General features: G+C 38.9%; 1 protein-coding gene across 1 annotated transcript in view; it reads right to left on the bottom strand.

Annotated features, from left to right (window-relative positions):
* The window catches only part of TBC1D14 (TBC1 domain family member 14), a 62,904-nt gene that overhangs the window by 36,404 nt on the left and 13,662 nt on the right, over window positions 1-12,838 (bottom strand). Inside the window, exon 3 of the mRNA XM_036382005.2 lies at window positions 5,920-6,040. Coding sequence (XP_036237898.1) covers window positions 5,920-6,040 — 121 coding nt within the window. The remainder of the gene's footprint in view (window positions 1-5,919; window positions 6,041-12,838) is intronic.

Here is a 12,838-nt window from a genome sequence, read left to right as displayed (position 1 = left end):
TAAAGAAAATCAGCTTTATTTGTTGGTGCTAGTGAGCATGGTAAGAGTTAGCCTTTCAAAACCTGTATCTATCCCCATTCTTTAATTTTAGATGAAGTATGAGATGTATAAACTGGAAGACAGACAAAGAAAACCTTTGGGTCGAGTTTCTTGGGAGCTTGCTTCTGCTTAACACACAATTAGCACAATGAAGTCTAGCAAAGCTTTCTGAATTTTACATGTCAGCAATGGAAATGTTCCAGTCTCCAGTTAGAATAGGCAGTTCTAACACAATATTTAGGGGCTACACACCTGCTTTCAAAGATTTATTGCCAGCTCTGCTTCACAGCAATGTTTTGCCAAGTGTTTGTGCAATGCAACAGCCAAAGGCACATGGGGTTATTTCCAGGCTTGCTCTCTTCAGACATCTATTTTCATTCAAAAACCCATGAGGGGAGGGGGGACTCTGAAAGCCTCCTGTGTGTTGCCAGTGGAAGGTTACTACATGGAAAAAAACTTACTGCCTACACAAAGGAATAAGTGTTTAAGTATCTTTCTATTACCACTGGAAGAAACACAAATACCAGCTGCATGATGGATTCTTACTTAACATAATTGAGAACAAACTTCCACTGATGTATCAGCTGTCCTCAATAGTTATAATCTTGGCATTGAAATTTTGGGATTAGAAAGAGTTGTGTATTTGGTACTCAAAAGTTGATCATTTTTCCAGGAATTTGTGGCTTCCTGCATTTAAAAATAATCTTGTGCTATCAGCATTCATATTCCAGTTAATGCTAATTATCAACTTGGTCTACAAAGTAACTGTCCCTATTGAGACAAAGGGAACAACTTCAAAGTTCCTGCACTTTCCCCAAACATGCCACCAGCACTGAAGCAGACCCTGCAGCAGAGACCAGCAGCTGACACTGTAACTGCAGCACCAACTAAGCAAGCTTGTCCTTCTATTTAGTATCTCCCCTCCTGAAGGCAGATACTTATCCTCCAACACTGCCTGCTACACCTCTTCAGGATCCCTCCATCTTCCAGGGCTTTTGATACCCACAATTTACAAGGCATTGTAGAGAGTGAGAAAGCTAAAATAAAAGCTTTAAATCTGAAAAAGGATTTCAAAAACACTTTGTAGCTTGTCATAGCTATTTAAACCAATACTCAAACCTGTTTTCTATTAGTCTAATGCTTGTAACATATTTTGTACTTTCACATGTTGTTAACATATGGGAAGAGGTTCCAACAGCATCAAAAGCAGCACTTTGTCAGCTACACCTTGCTAGATTATGATACTTGACTGGGTGATATTAAATGCTTTTATTATTAAAATACTCAGGAACAATTATCCTGACATAGCTTTCATTTACTGTGAATGGAAGCAACTACTCTTGCTTTTTCTGTTTAAATATGATAGTATGTTTGTTTTAGGCAGATTTTCAAGACAGGACAAGGGCAACACACTCTTTGTAGATTAATACAGTCTACTGGAATTGCTGAATGATCTATTTATTACTGCTCTTGTTGGGGAAAAAGAAAAGACTTTTTAGGACATCACTGACATAATAGGTTTCTTTTTTTGCCTTCACAAAAGTTAGATGCCCTTTACATATGATACAATAAAATAAAGGTATTTGTAACTGGATCAGAAGGAAAGATACAAAAGAGCTGTGCATTAAGGCAACTTGCAAGTTTTGGGTTATAATTGTTAAGTAAGGAAGTTAGTTACACCTTTATTTCCAGGGAATGTAACAATAATAGACATAGGTTAGACTAACTTTCTAACTATACCTTCTTACACTGCACTTGCTTCCTGTTAAAAAAAAGGAACTCTGCCACACAGATCTAAATCCTGCCTTTCTGAAGGCCGACAAAAAGAAATGAACCCAACAGTGGAGAACATGGGAAGTGACTCATTTTCACCCTTGGACTTCTCATGCAGAACACAAAATAGGCACTACACATTTTCTAGCTTCAAAGTGGCAGTGAAGTCTATATACAAACACTCACCCCATTGGCAGCTATAGCCATCAGTCACAATGACACACCCAGGCTACCCAGAGACAAGCTCTGCACAAACAGGAGACAGTGCTCTATCCAGAGCTGCACCTCTGGCTCCTGCCACAACCAGCAGCCAGCTTGAACCAACTACTTCCCCTCCAAAGGCCTTAAAGGGGCCATGGGAATGCAGCAAAGCAAGGCTCAGAAAAGCTCTGTATTTTTAGCACTGCGGGCCATCAGCAGAGGCTGCAGATGTGGATGTGAAACAGGAGGCAGCAGCTCCCCACACTGCACAGATTCCACCTGGACAGGAGGCAGCAGCTCCCCACACTGCACAGATTCACCCAGGACAGGAGGCAGCAGCTCCCCACACTGCACAGATTCACCCAGGACAGGAGGCAGCAGCTCCCCACACTGCACAGATTCCATCAGGACAGGAGGCAGCAGCTCCCCACACTGCACAGATTCCACCAGGACAGGAGGCAGCAGCTCCCCACACTGCACAGATTCCACCTGGAACAGGAGGCAGCAGCTCCCCACACTGCACAGATTCCATCAGAACAGGAGGCAGCAGCTCCCCACACTGCACAGATTCCACCTGGAACAGGAGGCAGCAGCTCCCCACACTGCACAGATTCACCCAGGACAGGAGGCAGCAGCTCCCCACACTGCACAGATTCACCCAGGACAGGAGGCAGCAGCTCCCCACACTGCACAGATTCCATCAGGACAGGAGGCAGCAGCTCCCCACACTGCACAGATTCCACCTGGACAGGAGGCAGCAGCTCCCCACACTGCACAGATTCACCCAGGACAGGAGGCAGCAGCTCCCCACACTGCACAGATTCCATCAGGACAGGAGGCAGCAGCTCCCCACACTGCACAGATTCCACCCATGCACGTGCAGCTGCACGAGCACCTCCACACATCAGCACTCTGGGGACTCTTTTCTGCTCTGGGCCTTTTTTAACCTGGAGAAAACACACTGCTTATAACAGGAGAGTTTATCACTGTCTGCTTGAAGCATGGGCTGTAGTAAATTCTTTCCATATTTCTTGCTGGGTGCTGTTGCTTTGAAACTCTTTTCCATCTAACAGATCCAAGCCAGAAAACAGATCTTTATAAAATCTCTTCATCAACCAGGATTATAGCTTAAATCAAGTGAAAATTGTATTATTAACCCAATTCAACTTACAAAGCTTTTCCTATAGTAATATTATCAGCTTTACTGTCCATCCCATAACAAAGCCTCACCTGTGAGCCAAGCAATTTATTTTCCGGTTTCAAGAGCTCATTTTCACTTTATCATGTGCTGCAGAGTGAGCCTCTTCAGTACAACTGATTTTAATTGACTGGAATGTTGACCCCCCACATATAGCCATATCCTAATTATTACAGAAAAACATTTGGGAAAATTATAATCCCCAAGTTAAAAACCAGTTATTTTTAGTTATTAAGGAACTACCATTAAAATTTTTAAATATTCCAACATGGACTATCAGCAAATGAGATTATAAAACATTCAGACCTGAATTTTTGAATAAAGATTGTAATTGAAAGGCCTCAAGTGTTATATGTTCTGAATTTTATGAATACTGAAACTTAAAAAAATAAAGATATTCCATTCAGCTCTGATTAGAATTCATGTAGTGAAAGCTAAATTGTACAACCCTCATAGGGTCAAAGCACACTTAGAAAGGAAAAAAAAACCCCAAAGCTTGCTGCTTAAAATTTGATTTTGCTATTACAGAAAAGAAAATTAAAATAAATACACTATATTAAAAAAAAAAAAAGAAAGCAATGGAATTTCACTGGGGATGAAAGCTGTAACATGTCTCTAGGATATAGCCAAAATCTGGCTTTCTTCTATATGCCTTATTCTTTCAATACACAAAATCTTGACTGGCCACATGCAAACAAGTTCTGTGAAGACAGATCACATGAGAGAGACAACCAAATTATATGCTGGTTACTTCTTTTTGAATTTTAAAAGAATTTATTTAGAAGAATATTCACTAAAAAAACTGGGGGGAAAAAAGTTGCTGCAAATAAATGGTATTTACATGTAATTCTGCCAAGCTTGAAAAGAGTTTCTGAAAGAAACAGTGGCTGCAAAGCTTAGCTCAGTTCTACAGTCTACTGGGAGAGAAGAGAACTTAACTTCAGTGGTTATTCTTGGTGAAGTTCTGTCATCTGACTGACTTTGTGCATTTTCAAACACCAATTGCAAAAGCAACTGGCATAACCAGTTCTGCTCAAGCAGAATTCCTGAAGAGAACTGATATAAAAAATTAATCATGCAAACCTCCATTGCAAATGCACTTCCATCTTCTCTAAGATTACTCATCCTGACAGCTTCTAAGTTTTAAAACATTTAACTGAATAAAAACTATAAAAAAGCTCTCAGTGACCCAGTAAAGCAACCCAGCCTGAGCATATTCCAGTGTTGCTTCTCTATCAGAAGACTAATACATATATTTTCAGCATTAAAAACAGGACAAGCAACATCTTAGCTGGAGTGATTTTAATTCCTATACTGTTAAATTACAGTATGATGCTATGTTGTATATACACTTGTTGAACAAGAGAGTGCTGTCAGAAGAGTTTTTACAGGGCCTGAGGAAAGGCTCATGTGCTCACAAAGCCTTTCTGAGCATTGTTTTGGTGAGGGGGCACCTAAATCAGGCTGTGCTTTTAGATGCTGCTGAGGCTCAATTAGTGACTTACAGCACTACTCATGACTCAAAGCCTACATGTCAAAAATAACTTCAAAAAAGCACCAAATCATTTAGGAAGGATTAGTTATTGTTACCCAAAAGGCACTGGAGACAATTGTTTTAGGCTGCAATTTTGCCAGGAACTCGCTAATGGTTAGATGCCATACCACACTACCAATTTAATAGTGACTGTTTTGTAACAAATACATACAGTCATTCAAAGCTGTAAGGTAAGATAGTTTGGATGCAAAAGAAAAACATTCACAGTACCAGCAACAACCACAAATTGTCAATAAATTATTTACCCACTTAATAAAGAACATGCACTACAGTAAAATATACTGATAAATGTCAGGGTACTGCACTTATTAAGCCTCTTCAATTTTGTCATCAAAAATCTTTGGTGGACACTTCAGAGCCACTAATTGTGTCAAGACAACCTGTAGATAAAGCCTGAATGGTTGAGTACAGTGACAAGTTCAAAAAGCCACCTCAATTTCATCTTAACAGCCTAACTACAGCTAAGAACAGTCACATGACATGTGGATTTCCAGAATACTTTACCCTGAATTAAGCAGCACAATCCTTCAAATCAGCATTTGCATTTCACACACAGTAGCTGGTTTTAAAGTTTCACTACATGGTCTCTTTCCATGCAAACATTACTATTCCCACAGTCATTTGAACAAGGAAGTGACAACTGAAATACAGAAAAAGCTCCAAACAAAAAGGCTACATGCAATCCAAAAATCCCAGATCAAGTCAGACTGAAAGAGGCTGTTTTCCTGTTACTGAAAGAGCAGCTCATGAGCTACTGACCACATAGCTGGATTTCACAAGGTTTTCCCCATTGGAAAGATAAATCATTTGATTCACTAGCCAAGAGCTTGGGTTCATCTCTAGTAGAACCAGTTCTCTGAAATGTTGCTTTCAACAATGCTGGAAAAAAGTGACTTTCACTTAGGTTTTTTATTCTCTTATGACACACTAAGGGAGGCTCTTCATGCCTCATGTAGTCAGTGTAATGACCAAGTAGAACACATTCTTCTGAACAGCACTGTTGTAACAGAAGTAAAATTTCAACAAAGAGCCTTTTCTGGTACTGAAATTGTGTGCAACTCCAACAAACAGGCTGCACAGTCCTGTTTACAGATCATAAACTTAACTGGCTTCTTCATTGACCACTAATCCTAACACAGAATTTAACAAATACCTTTTGTATTTTCTTTGGGTCTTTCTGTAAGTTTTCTCCAAGAGGTACTTTTCCAAACAACTTCCATCGTACATCATTTTGTTTTTCAAATCTTGCACTCTGCTTTCTGGTAAACAAATTCCTAAAAAAAAAAAAAGTTTTGTTAAGAAAAAGGGTTGATAATTACAATAAAAAGAAGGATAAACACTTGCTAACCTTATGTATCCTAATGATATATTCCAACTTCTCTTGTGGTTGTGCTGAGACACACTGTTTCCCAGCTTCAAAAGGAACATCATGCAGTATTATCACTGTATTATACCAGGCAATGGAATTTGTTAAATTATAACTTCTAGTAGATAAAAAAAGTTCATTTTCCAACTGTCTAAAAGTGGACACCTTTCTTTAGCATTCCTGGAGATCATTCAGCCTGACTCTTTAAAAACAACTAAGAACCTCTTGCTGCACAAACATTCTTTACCCACCTGTTACAACACATTACTACCAAAAACCACAAAAACCTTGGAGACATGGTACCCTTTTGCTGTATTTGATCTGCTTTCACAAAAGATTATTTTTCTAAATAAGCTTAAAAGCAGCTATCAAAACACATTAATTCTGAAGTCTCTCTGAAATGTCCAATATTTAGCTTAAACACTGTAGGAACAGTTATAAAGCTAGACACAAAGCCACTGAAAATTAGATTAGTTTTATTGACATTGTTAGTTTTTAATCATAAAGAGATTTGCCAGACTTGCATCTTCACACCACAGCTACTTTTCCAAAACTGGACACATGGCACAGACCAATCTTCATGATTTTGATAGCACTTAGCTCCTCCAAGAACAGATATTCTACTCCGTGGCATGCCTGCATTATTAAAGTAACCAATTTTCTTTTATCCTACTGCCAGTTTATCACATATTCAAATATGTCCAGGTTAGTTCTCTTATTTACTCACCTCAAGGCAGATTTTTCTGGAAACTGATTATTGCTTTTTGCTCCCTCATCAAAAGAAAAAATAAATCCACTGAGATAAAAGCATTTTTCCTACTGCAATCAGCAGGCAGCTGCAGCACCTTCAAATCACAGATGCTTCCATTCTGACATTACTGCTTTTCCTTACAGTTACCACCTTAATGCCCTGTGTGTTGGTCCATGCAGTACACACTGTTTCTTACATAAAAAGTGTGATTGTTTGGGAAATAAAACTATTTTGAGTTTCACATTCTAGAAGAGCTGAATACATGTCTGCAATAGGAACAATCTAGGTACTAAAAAGTTGTTTTTCCTGGTCACTTTGTATCAGTTGCCATGAAAAATACCATAGCTGTACCAACAGAGATAACATTGCTGGAATACAAGAGATATGTTTCATATGTGAAAAGCAATTAAAGTTATAACATCAAAGTGTCCTGAAATATATTATAAGGTTAATAGTATGCACTGCCATCCTTAAATATGCATATATTTACACAAATTATCATGTGCTTCTGTATCACAAGGGTACAGTTACCTTGAAATTCAAACCAAGAACAGATTATCATATTAAAAGATAAGGACAAAGTGTTTATGTACAGGAACCATGCAAGTCAATTACATCTGATGCCAAAGCTAAGCAGTAACTGTACCTCTCCAAACCCTTTCACTTAGGCAGAGATTGTAAGGTAACTAAAGCCTGAGAGGATGCATCAAGCAAGTTCTAAAATGTATCTAAGAATAAAAAGGAAAGCATGGCAAAAATATCATAACAAAATCTACTGCATGTGAATAGGATATACAATGCAAGACTGGCTGTTCTTGCAAAAGGTTTTTTTTCAGGTTGTTATTACTGCAGAAGCAAGCAAAATCCAGACTCCAAACCATCTTCAGAGAAAACAAGAACTTTTAGCATCAGGGCCACTGGAAGAGCCCTGTAAGGAGGCACATCTCTGTGACAGCTATATGCACATTCAAATCCTTTCGCAAGTAAAAGGCTTTCATCACACTTCATTAGCACTGCAATAACACAAAAATTAAAGGCAATTTTCTCTCTGTCTCTATCCACATTAGAGGTTCCTAGGACAAGTGTATATACAAGCAACAACTCCTTCAGTCTCCTCTGAGGGATTTTAAGAACAGCAGTAGGTCTTTACCCTCAGAGCAAAGTAAAGATGAATTGGAATGATAAATTCTAACAGCTCTCTGCTGCAAGTGCCTGCATAAAAATGAACCAAATCTGAAAAGCCAATCTCACACACTTCCTCTCAACTCAATTCCACAATCCTATCTACTTTCCCTTTAGCAGCAGCGTCACAATAAATAATCTGTTCTACAGCTTATCTAGCAGATGGCACAGCACTTGTTCAGCTCACTCTTCTCTGTCCCAACATTCTAGGGCACCAGGCATCTCTTCCTCCCTTTGTACTATGTCAGGGACTTACAGTTCACTTTTAATTTAATATATATATATATTGAACTGAAAGCAGCAGGCATGGTCAATATACAAATTTCATTCTGTACTGTCCTTTTCCTCCACCCTGTGTCTGGGCCTAAATCCCAGTGTTTGGTTGGTGTCCACACTCTTTACAAACTCCAGAAAGTCTTAAAATCCCCTGAAGGCTTAACATAATCAGCAGCCACAAATCAGTAAACCAGATGTAGAAGAGCAAACTACAATGTGTTCTTGCTTTGACTGAGGACACACAGCATTAAACCCTGATCTGCCCCACACTGAAACACAGCAAAGGTAATATACGACAGAATGGCATGGAAGGAGCAGAAGAGATGCCACCTAATTTGCACCTATTCTGAGAAAAGGGAAAAAATAAACCCAAAAAAACCCAAAAACCCCAAAACCAAAAAAACCCCACCCAACAAAAAAACCCCCACCAAACAAACAAACACAAAAAACCCCACAAAAAACCAACAAAGCAAAAAAAAAAAAAAAAACAAAAAACAAACCAACCAACCAAAAAGGAACTATGGAATGCTCTCTGGTTCAATTTCTACAGAGCTTTGCAATAAATCAGGACAACACCACAGGTCCTGATAAAGTCACTACTTGAGATTCCTGAACTGAAAGTAAACCCTTAAAATATGCAACTGCCTTAGGAGGAAGTTTCTGCCATATATATGTCAGAGCAAACAACTCATAGCAAAACCTTTCATTTTTCAGCCGCTACAGCAACAAAAGGAATTCTTTTTCTTCTATTTTTACACAGCTCCCTCGGATTTTTTAAGAAAAGCATTAAGCCATTTCACTTCTGAGCAAATTCACTTCAAAATATTCCACACTAAAGGTAACTTAAGAGCTTACTAACAGAAAATGCATGTTAACAAGAAGCAAAGCTTATCTTTTTGAAAAAACAAAACCCTAAACAAACAGATCTTTACTCGGAAGATGAGCCCAGAAATTCTAGGGTAAAAAATGTCAAAGCTTCATTACAAGTGTTTTAAGATAACAAAAATAAATTGGAGGTCCTGATTGTAAAAAAGTGCTTGACATGACTTGAAAGAAAAGATTATATGCTCATCATTAGTTCAGTTTCACTGTCCTCTTCAAATCTATCAGAACACATCATGATGATTTACAATAGGGATATTAACAAGACCATCTGACATGATGCCTGCAGCCTCATTAGTGTGGAGTCATCACAGTGTCATGGATTACATCTGCATTTCTGTTGTATGTGCCCACTATTTTATACTAAGTATTTGTAGCTGCTTATTTTAGAAAAGCCAAGTACAGAAGTTAAATTGAGATCAAATTTCAGTTAGAAAACTGCTATTTCACAGTCCCCTACAAACAGTATTTTGCACCAAACAGCTGTTTAACCTTGTTATTTTAATTGAACTGTGGAGAGGGATTACCTACCTGATGAAATTTAATTCTAACTCCAGAGTTAATTTTTACATACAAAGAACATCCTGTGGTACAGGACAGAGATGGAACAATCTTTTGCTTGAGCATACAGATATTGCATCATCACTCTATACTTATCTGCCCAGCTGCCTTTTCTGTGGGGAAAAAGAGGAAGTTAACACCAAGAAGCAAGTTTAGCAGTGTCAGGAAAACCTTATTTTTTAATAAAACTTAAGAAACAATTCCATTTTGGTTCTCTAAGCACTGCTCAAATAAATGCACAAAACAGCTGTTAATAAATGTACTTCACATGTGTATATTGCCACTCTTTATGTAGCTTTGTATGCTATCATGATCAGGCTGAAGCCTCAATCAAATTTTAAAAATGTGTTTCTAAAGATATTAGAACAACATCAATAACAAGTAATCAAGTCAAACCTATTGATACTGCATCTGTTGGAGCATTTTCAAGCTTTTGCTTTTAAAAAAACCCAGCATCACCACAGTTTATGTAGTTCTGTTCAATTTTCTTTCCAAAAAGACAGGAGGACTGCAACACAACTGCCAGCAATTACTGCTGCATGAGGAGTTGAGAGCAGCAGCTCCACAAGCACTCAGTTATTCATTTTTTCCACATTTCAGCTGTGCTTTGTTCCATGCAAGGTCAGTCACTTCTGTGAAGTCACCTCCCAAGAGGTTATTCCTTTCTACCACATCCCCCCTGTTCAGTACTCAAACCTATCCACTAAAGCAGCAGAGACAGTGCTGCCATGGCTTCTGTTGCCAATTTACTCCAAATCTTAAAGTCACTGCAAAGTTCCTTCCTGAAAAGTCTCAAAGTCTTTTCAAGCCAGGAAGGCCCAACACTGAGGCCATTCAGATATCTCTGAAGTTTGGTACCACCAGAGTCAAGGAACTGTTTCTCTGGCACATGTCACTGAAACAACAGGAAAAAAGGATGGGCTCCCACAGGGGCTGTCAGAGGGTGGAGCTGACCAAGGCAGGCACACACACACCCCTCTGGACTTCAGGCAACACACAGTATCTTTTTACCAGATAGCCCAAGATGACCAGATTACTGAAACAAAAGGGTAGAGGAGCTTAGGATTTAGGAGTTTTTACAACCAGAGCATTTGGGTTATTCAGAAAATCTGAATTTCAGTTTTACTGATGTGACTGTTTTGCCAGGGGTCCTTGGATGAAGTTCTGCAGTACTTGAACTACTGGCATGCAGCACAGAATCACAACTGCAAGCAATAGAAAAGTGAGATGGCAAATGCTGCTCTGTGATAGACTTACATTGACCTAGCATAGAGATTGCACTTCCAAGTAAATGGGTTCCTTACTCTTAAAAAGATGGTTGGTATACAGAAACATGTATGAAAATTGTCTAGAAAGTGACTCACTCATGCAAACTGATGCAATTTCTTATCTGCATTTAACCAACACTGATTTGCAAAACCAAGTAAATTTTTGTTACATGTTTTAAAAATACACACATCTCCAGCTCTCAAGATGCATGCTCCAAATTTTAATTGTCTTTCAATTCAGGTTATTTTCAGGAGATAAAACAAGTGGAATAGTCATGCAAATTAACTACTGGAAGGACTTAGCAGTCACATGAGCACAACAGATGTAAAATAAGGACAGTGGAGAAAGTTCAAAAGGTTCAGTTTTGTAGAACAATTTTATCTTGAAAGACAATTTTTCAAATGGGTATCAGACTGGCATGTGTTCTTAAGAAGCAAGAAAGAAACAGAGGCAAGTCAAACTTCATTTTACAGGGGAACAAAGCTGTTACTTCAGCTGCTGACTGCTCTGAAGTATCCAAGACATGCAAAGATAAATCAGGCAGTAACCTGGTGAGTTCAGCTTTAGAACTGGCTGCAGCAAGCCAAGAACTATTTTGCACATGGAAAATGCACAGTGCTGGTCTACCATGCAAATGCTGAAGAATTCTCAGAAATTGGAGTTTCAGCAAGTAAGGACTGTCACAAAAAATCAACACTCAGGTCCAGCTTCAAACTAATATATTAGCATCAACCAGCTAAAATTAATGATCCTTTTCTAGCTGGCCAAATTCCCAGTTATTCTCATATTACCAGAGTAATTGAAATTCTATTCCTAAAATTTGAAAGTAGATTTCTTCATTGATTTGAAGCACTATTACCACACAAATAAAAAAACCAGAACACATGAAATGTCATCCTAAGCAAAAAGCTGAACCAAAGTAAACTCTAAGACCTTGCAGCAAGAGAAATTAAATATGGACCTGCCTGCATTAAGATCAAAAGGAAAAAGTGAATAAAAGCTCTGCCTGATACCTACAAGACCATATCTGTATCTGGTGTGGGGCTCCTGCACTACAAAAAAGAATCAAAAACTGGAGAAAGTCCAGTGGATTAACACTGTGATGGCTGGGTGCTGAGGCCCACACCACACAAGCAGGGATGCTGACAAAGGTGTTTTCATTTAGCCTGGATGACCGTCCTCAGAGATGCAATGAGGGAAAAACCCCAATGAGGAAAAAACCCCAAGCTGCTGTAAGGCATGTTTCAAATGCATAAAAGGGGAGGAAAAACAATCACAGTGGCAGAATATGAATGCTGAACTGTGCAGTGCAGGGAGGTTAGCTCCAAGCTGGGATGCACTCACAGCTGCTCGGGGTCCCAAAGAACAAGGTCTGGTGCTGAAGCCGGCCCTGCACCGAGCAGGGGCTTAGGAACAGCTCCAGAAACCCTCCCTGAGCTGAGCTGCTCTGGATTCCACACTCACAAAAGGCTCCTGCTCACCAAGGGGAGTCCTGTTCTTTGTCCTACCTCCAACTGCTGCCAAGTTCTTGTGTTTATTCTGTCAACTCCAAAGGGTAAATGACCCTAATACTTACTGAAGGGTTTTTTTTCATTATTATTCTTAAGATATGCCTGGAGAACTTTGGAGGCATTTAATGACTAAAAAGAGACTTAACACAAAAAAGGAATGGATTCAGAAAATTTATGGTTTCCATGTACCAGTTCTGTTAATAAAATTCTATGTAAGGATGAAAACTTCAACAGACTGTTTCTTGTTTGAGCCTTTTTAAATGTGTTTAAAACC

Source organism: Molothrus ater, chromosome 4 (genome assembly GCF_012460135.2).
Source record: "Molothrus ater isolate BHLD 08-10-18 breed brown headed cowbird chromosome 4, BPBGC_Mater_1.1, whole genome shotgun sequence".
Lineage (NCBI taxonomy): Eukaryota > Metazoa > Chordata > Aves > Passeriformes > Icteridae > Molothrus > Molothrus ater.
The sequence above is the reverse complement of the archived record's forward strand: the minus strand, read 5'-3'. Positions and strand labels throughout refer to the sequence as shown.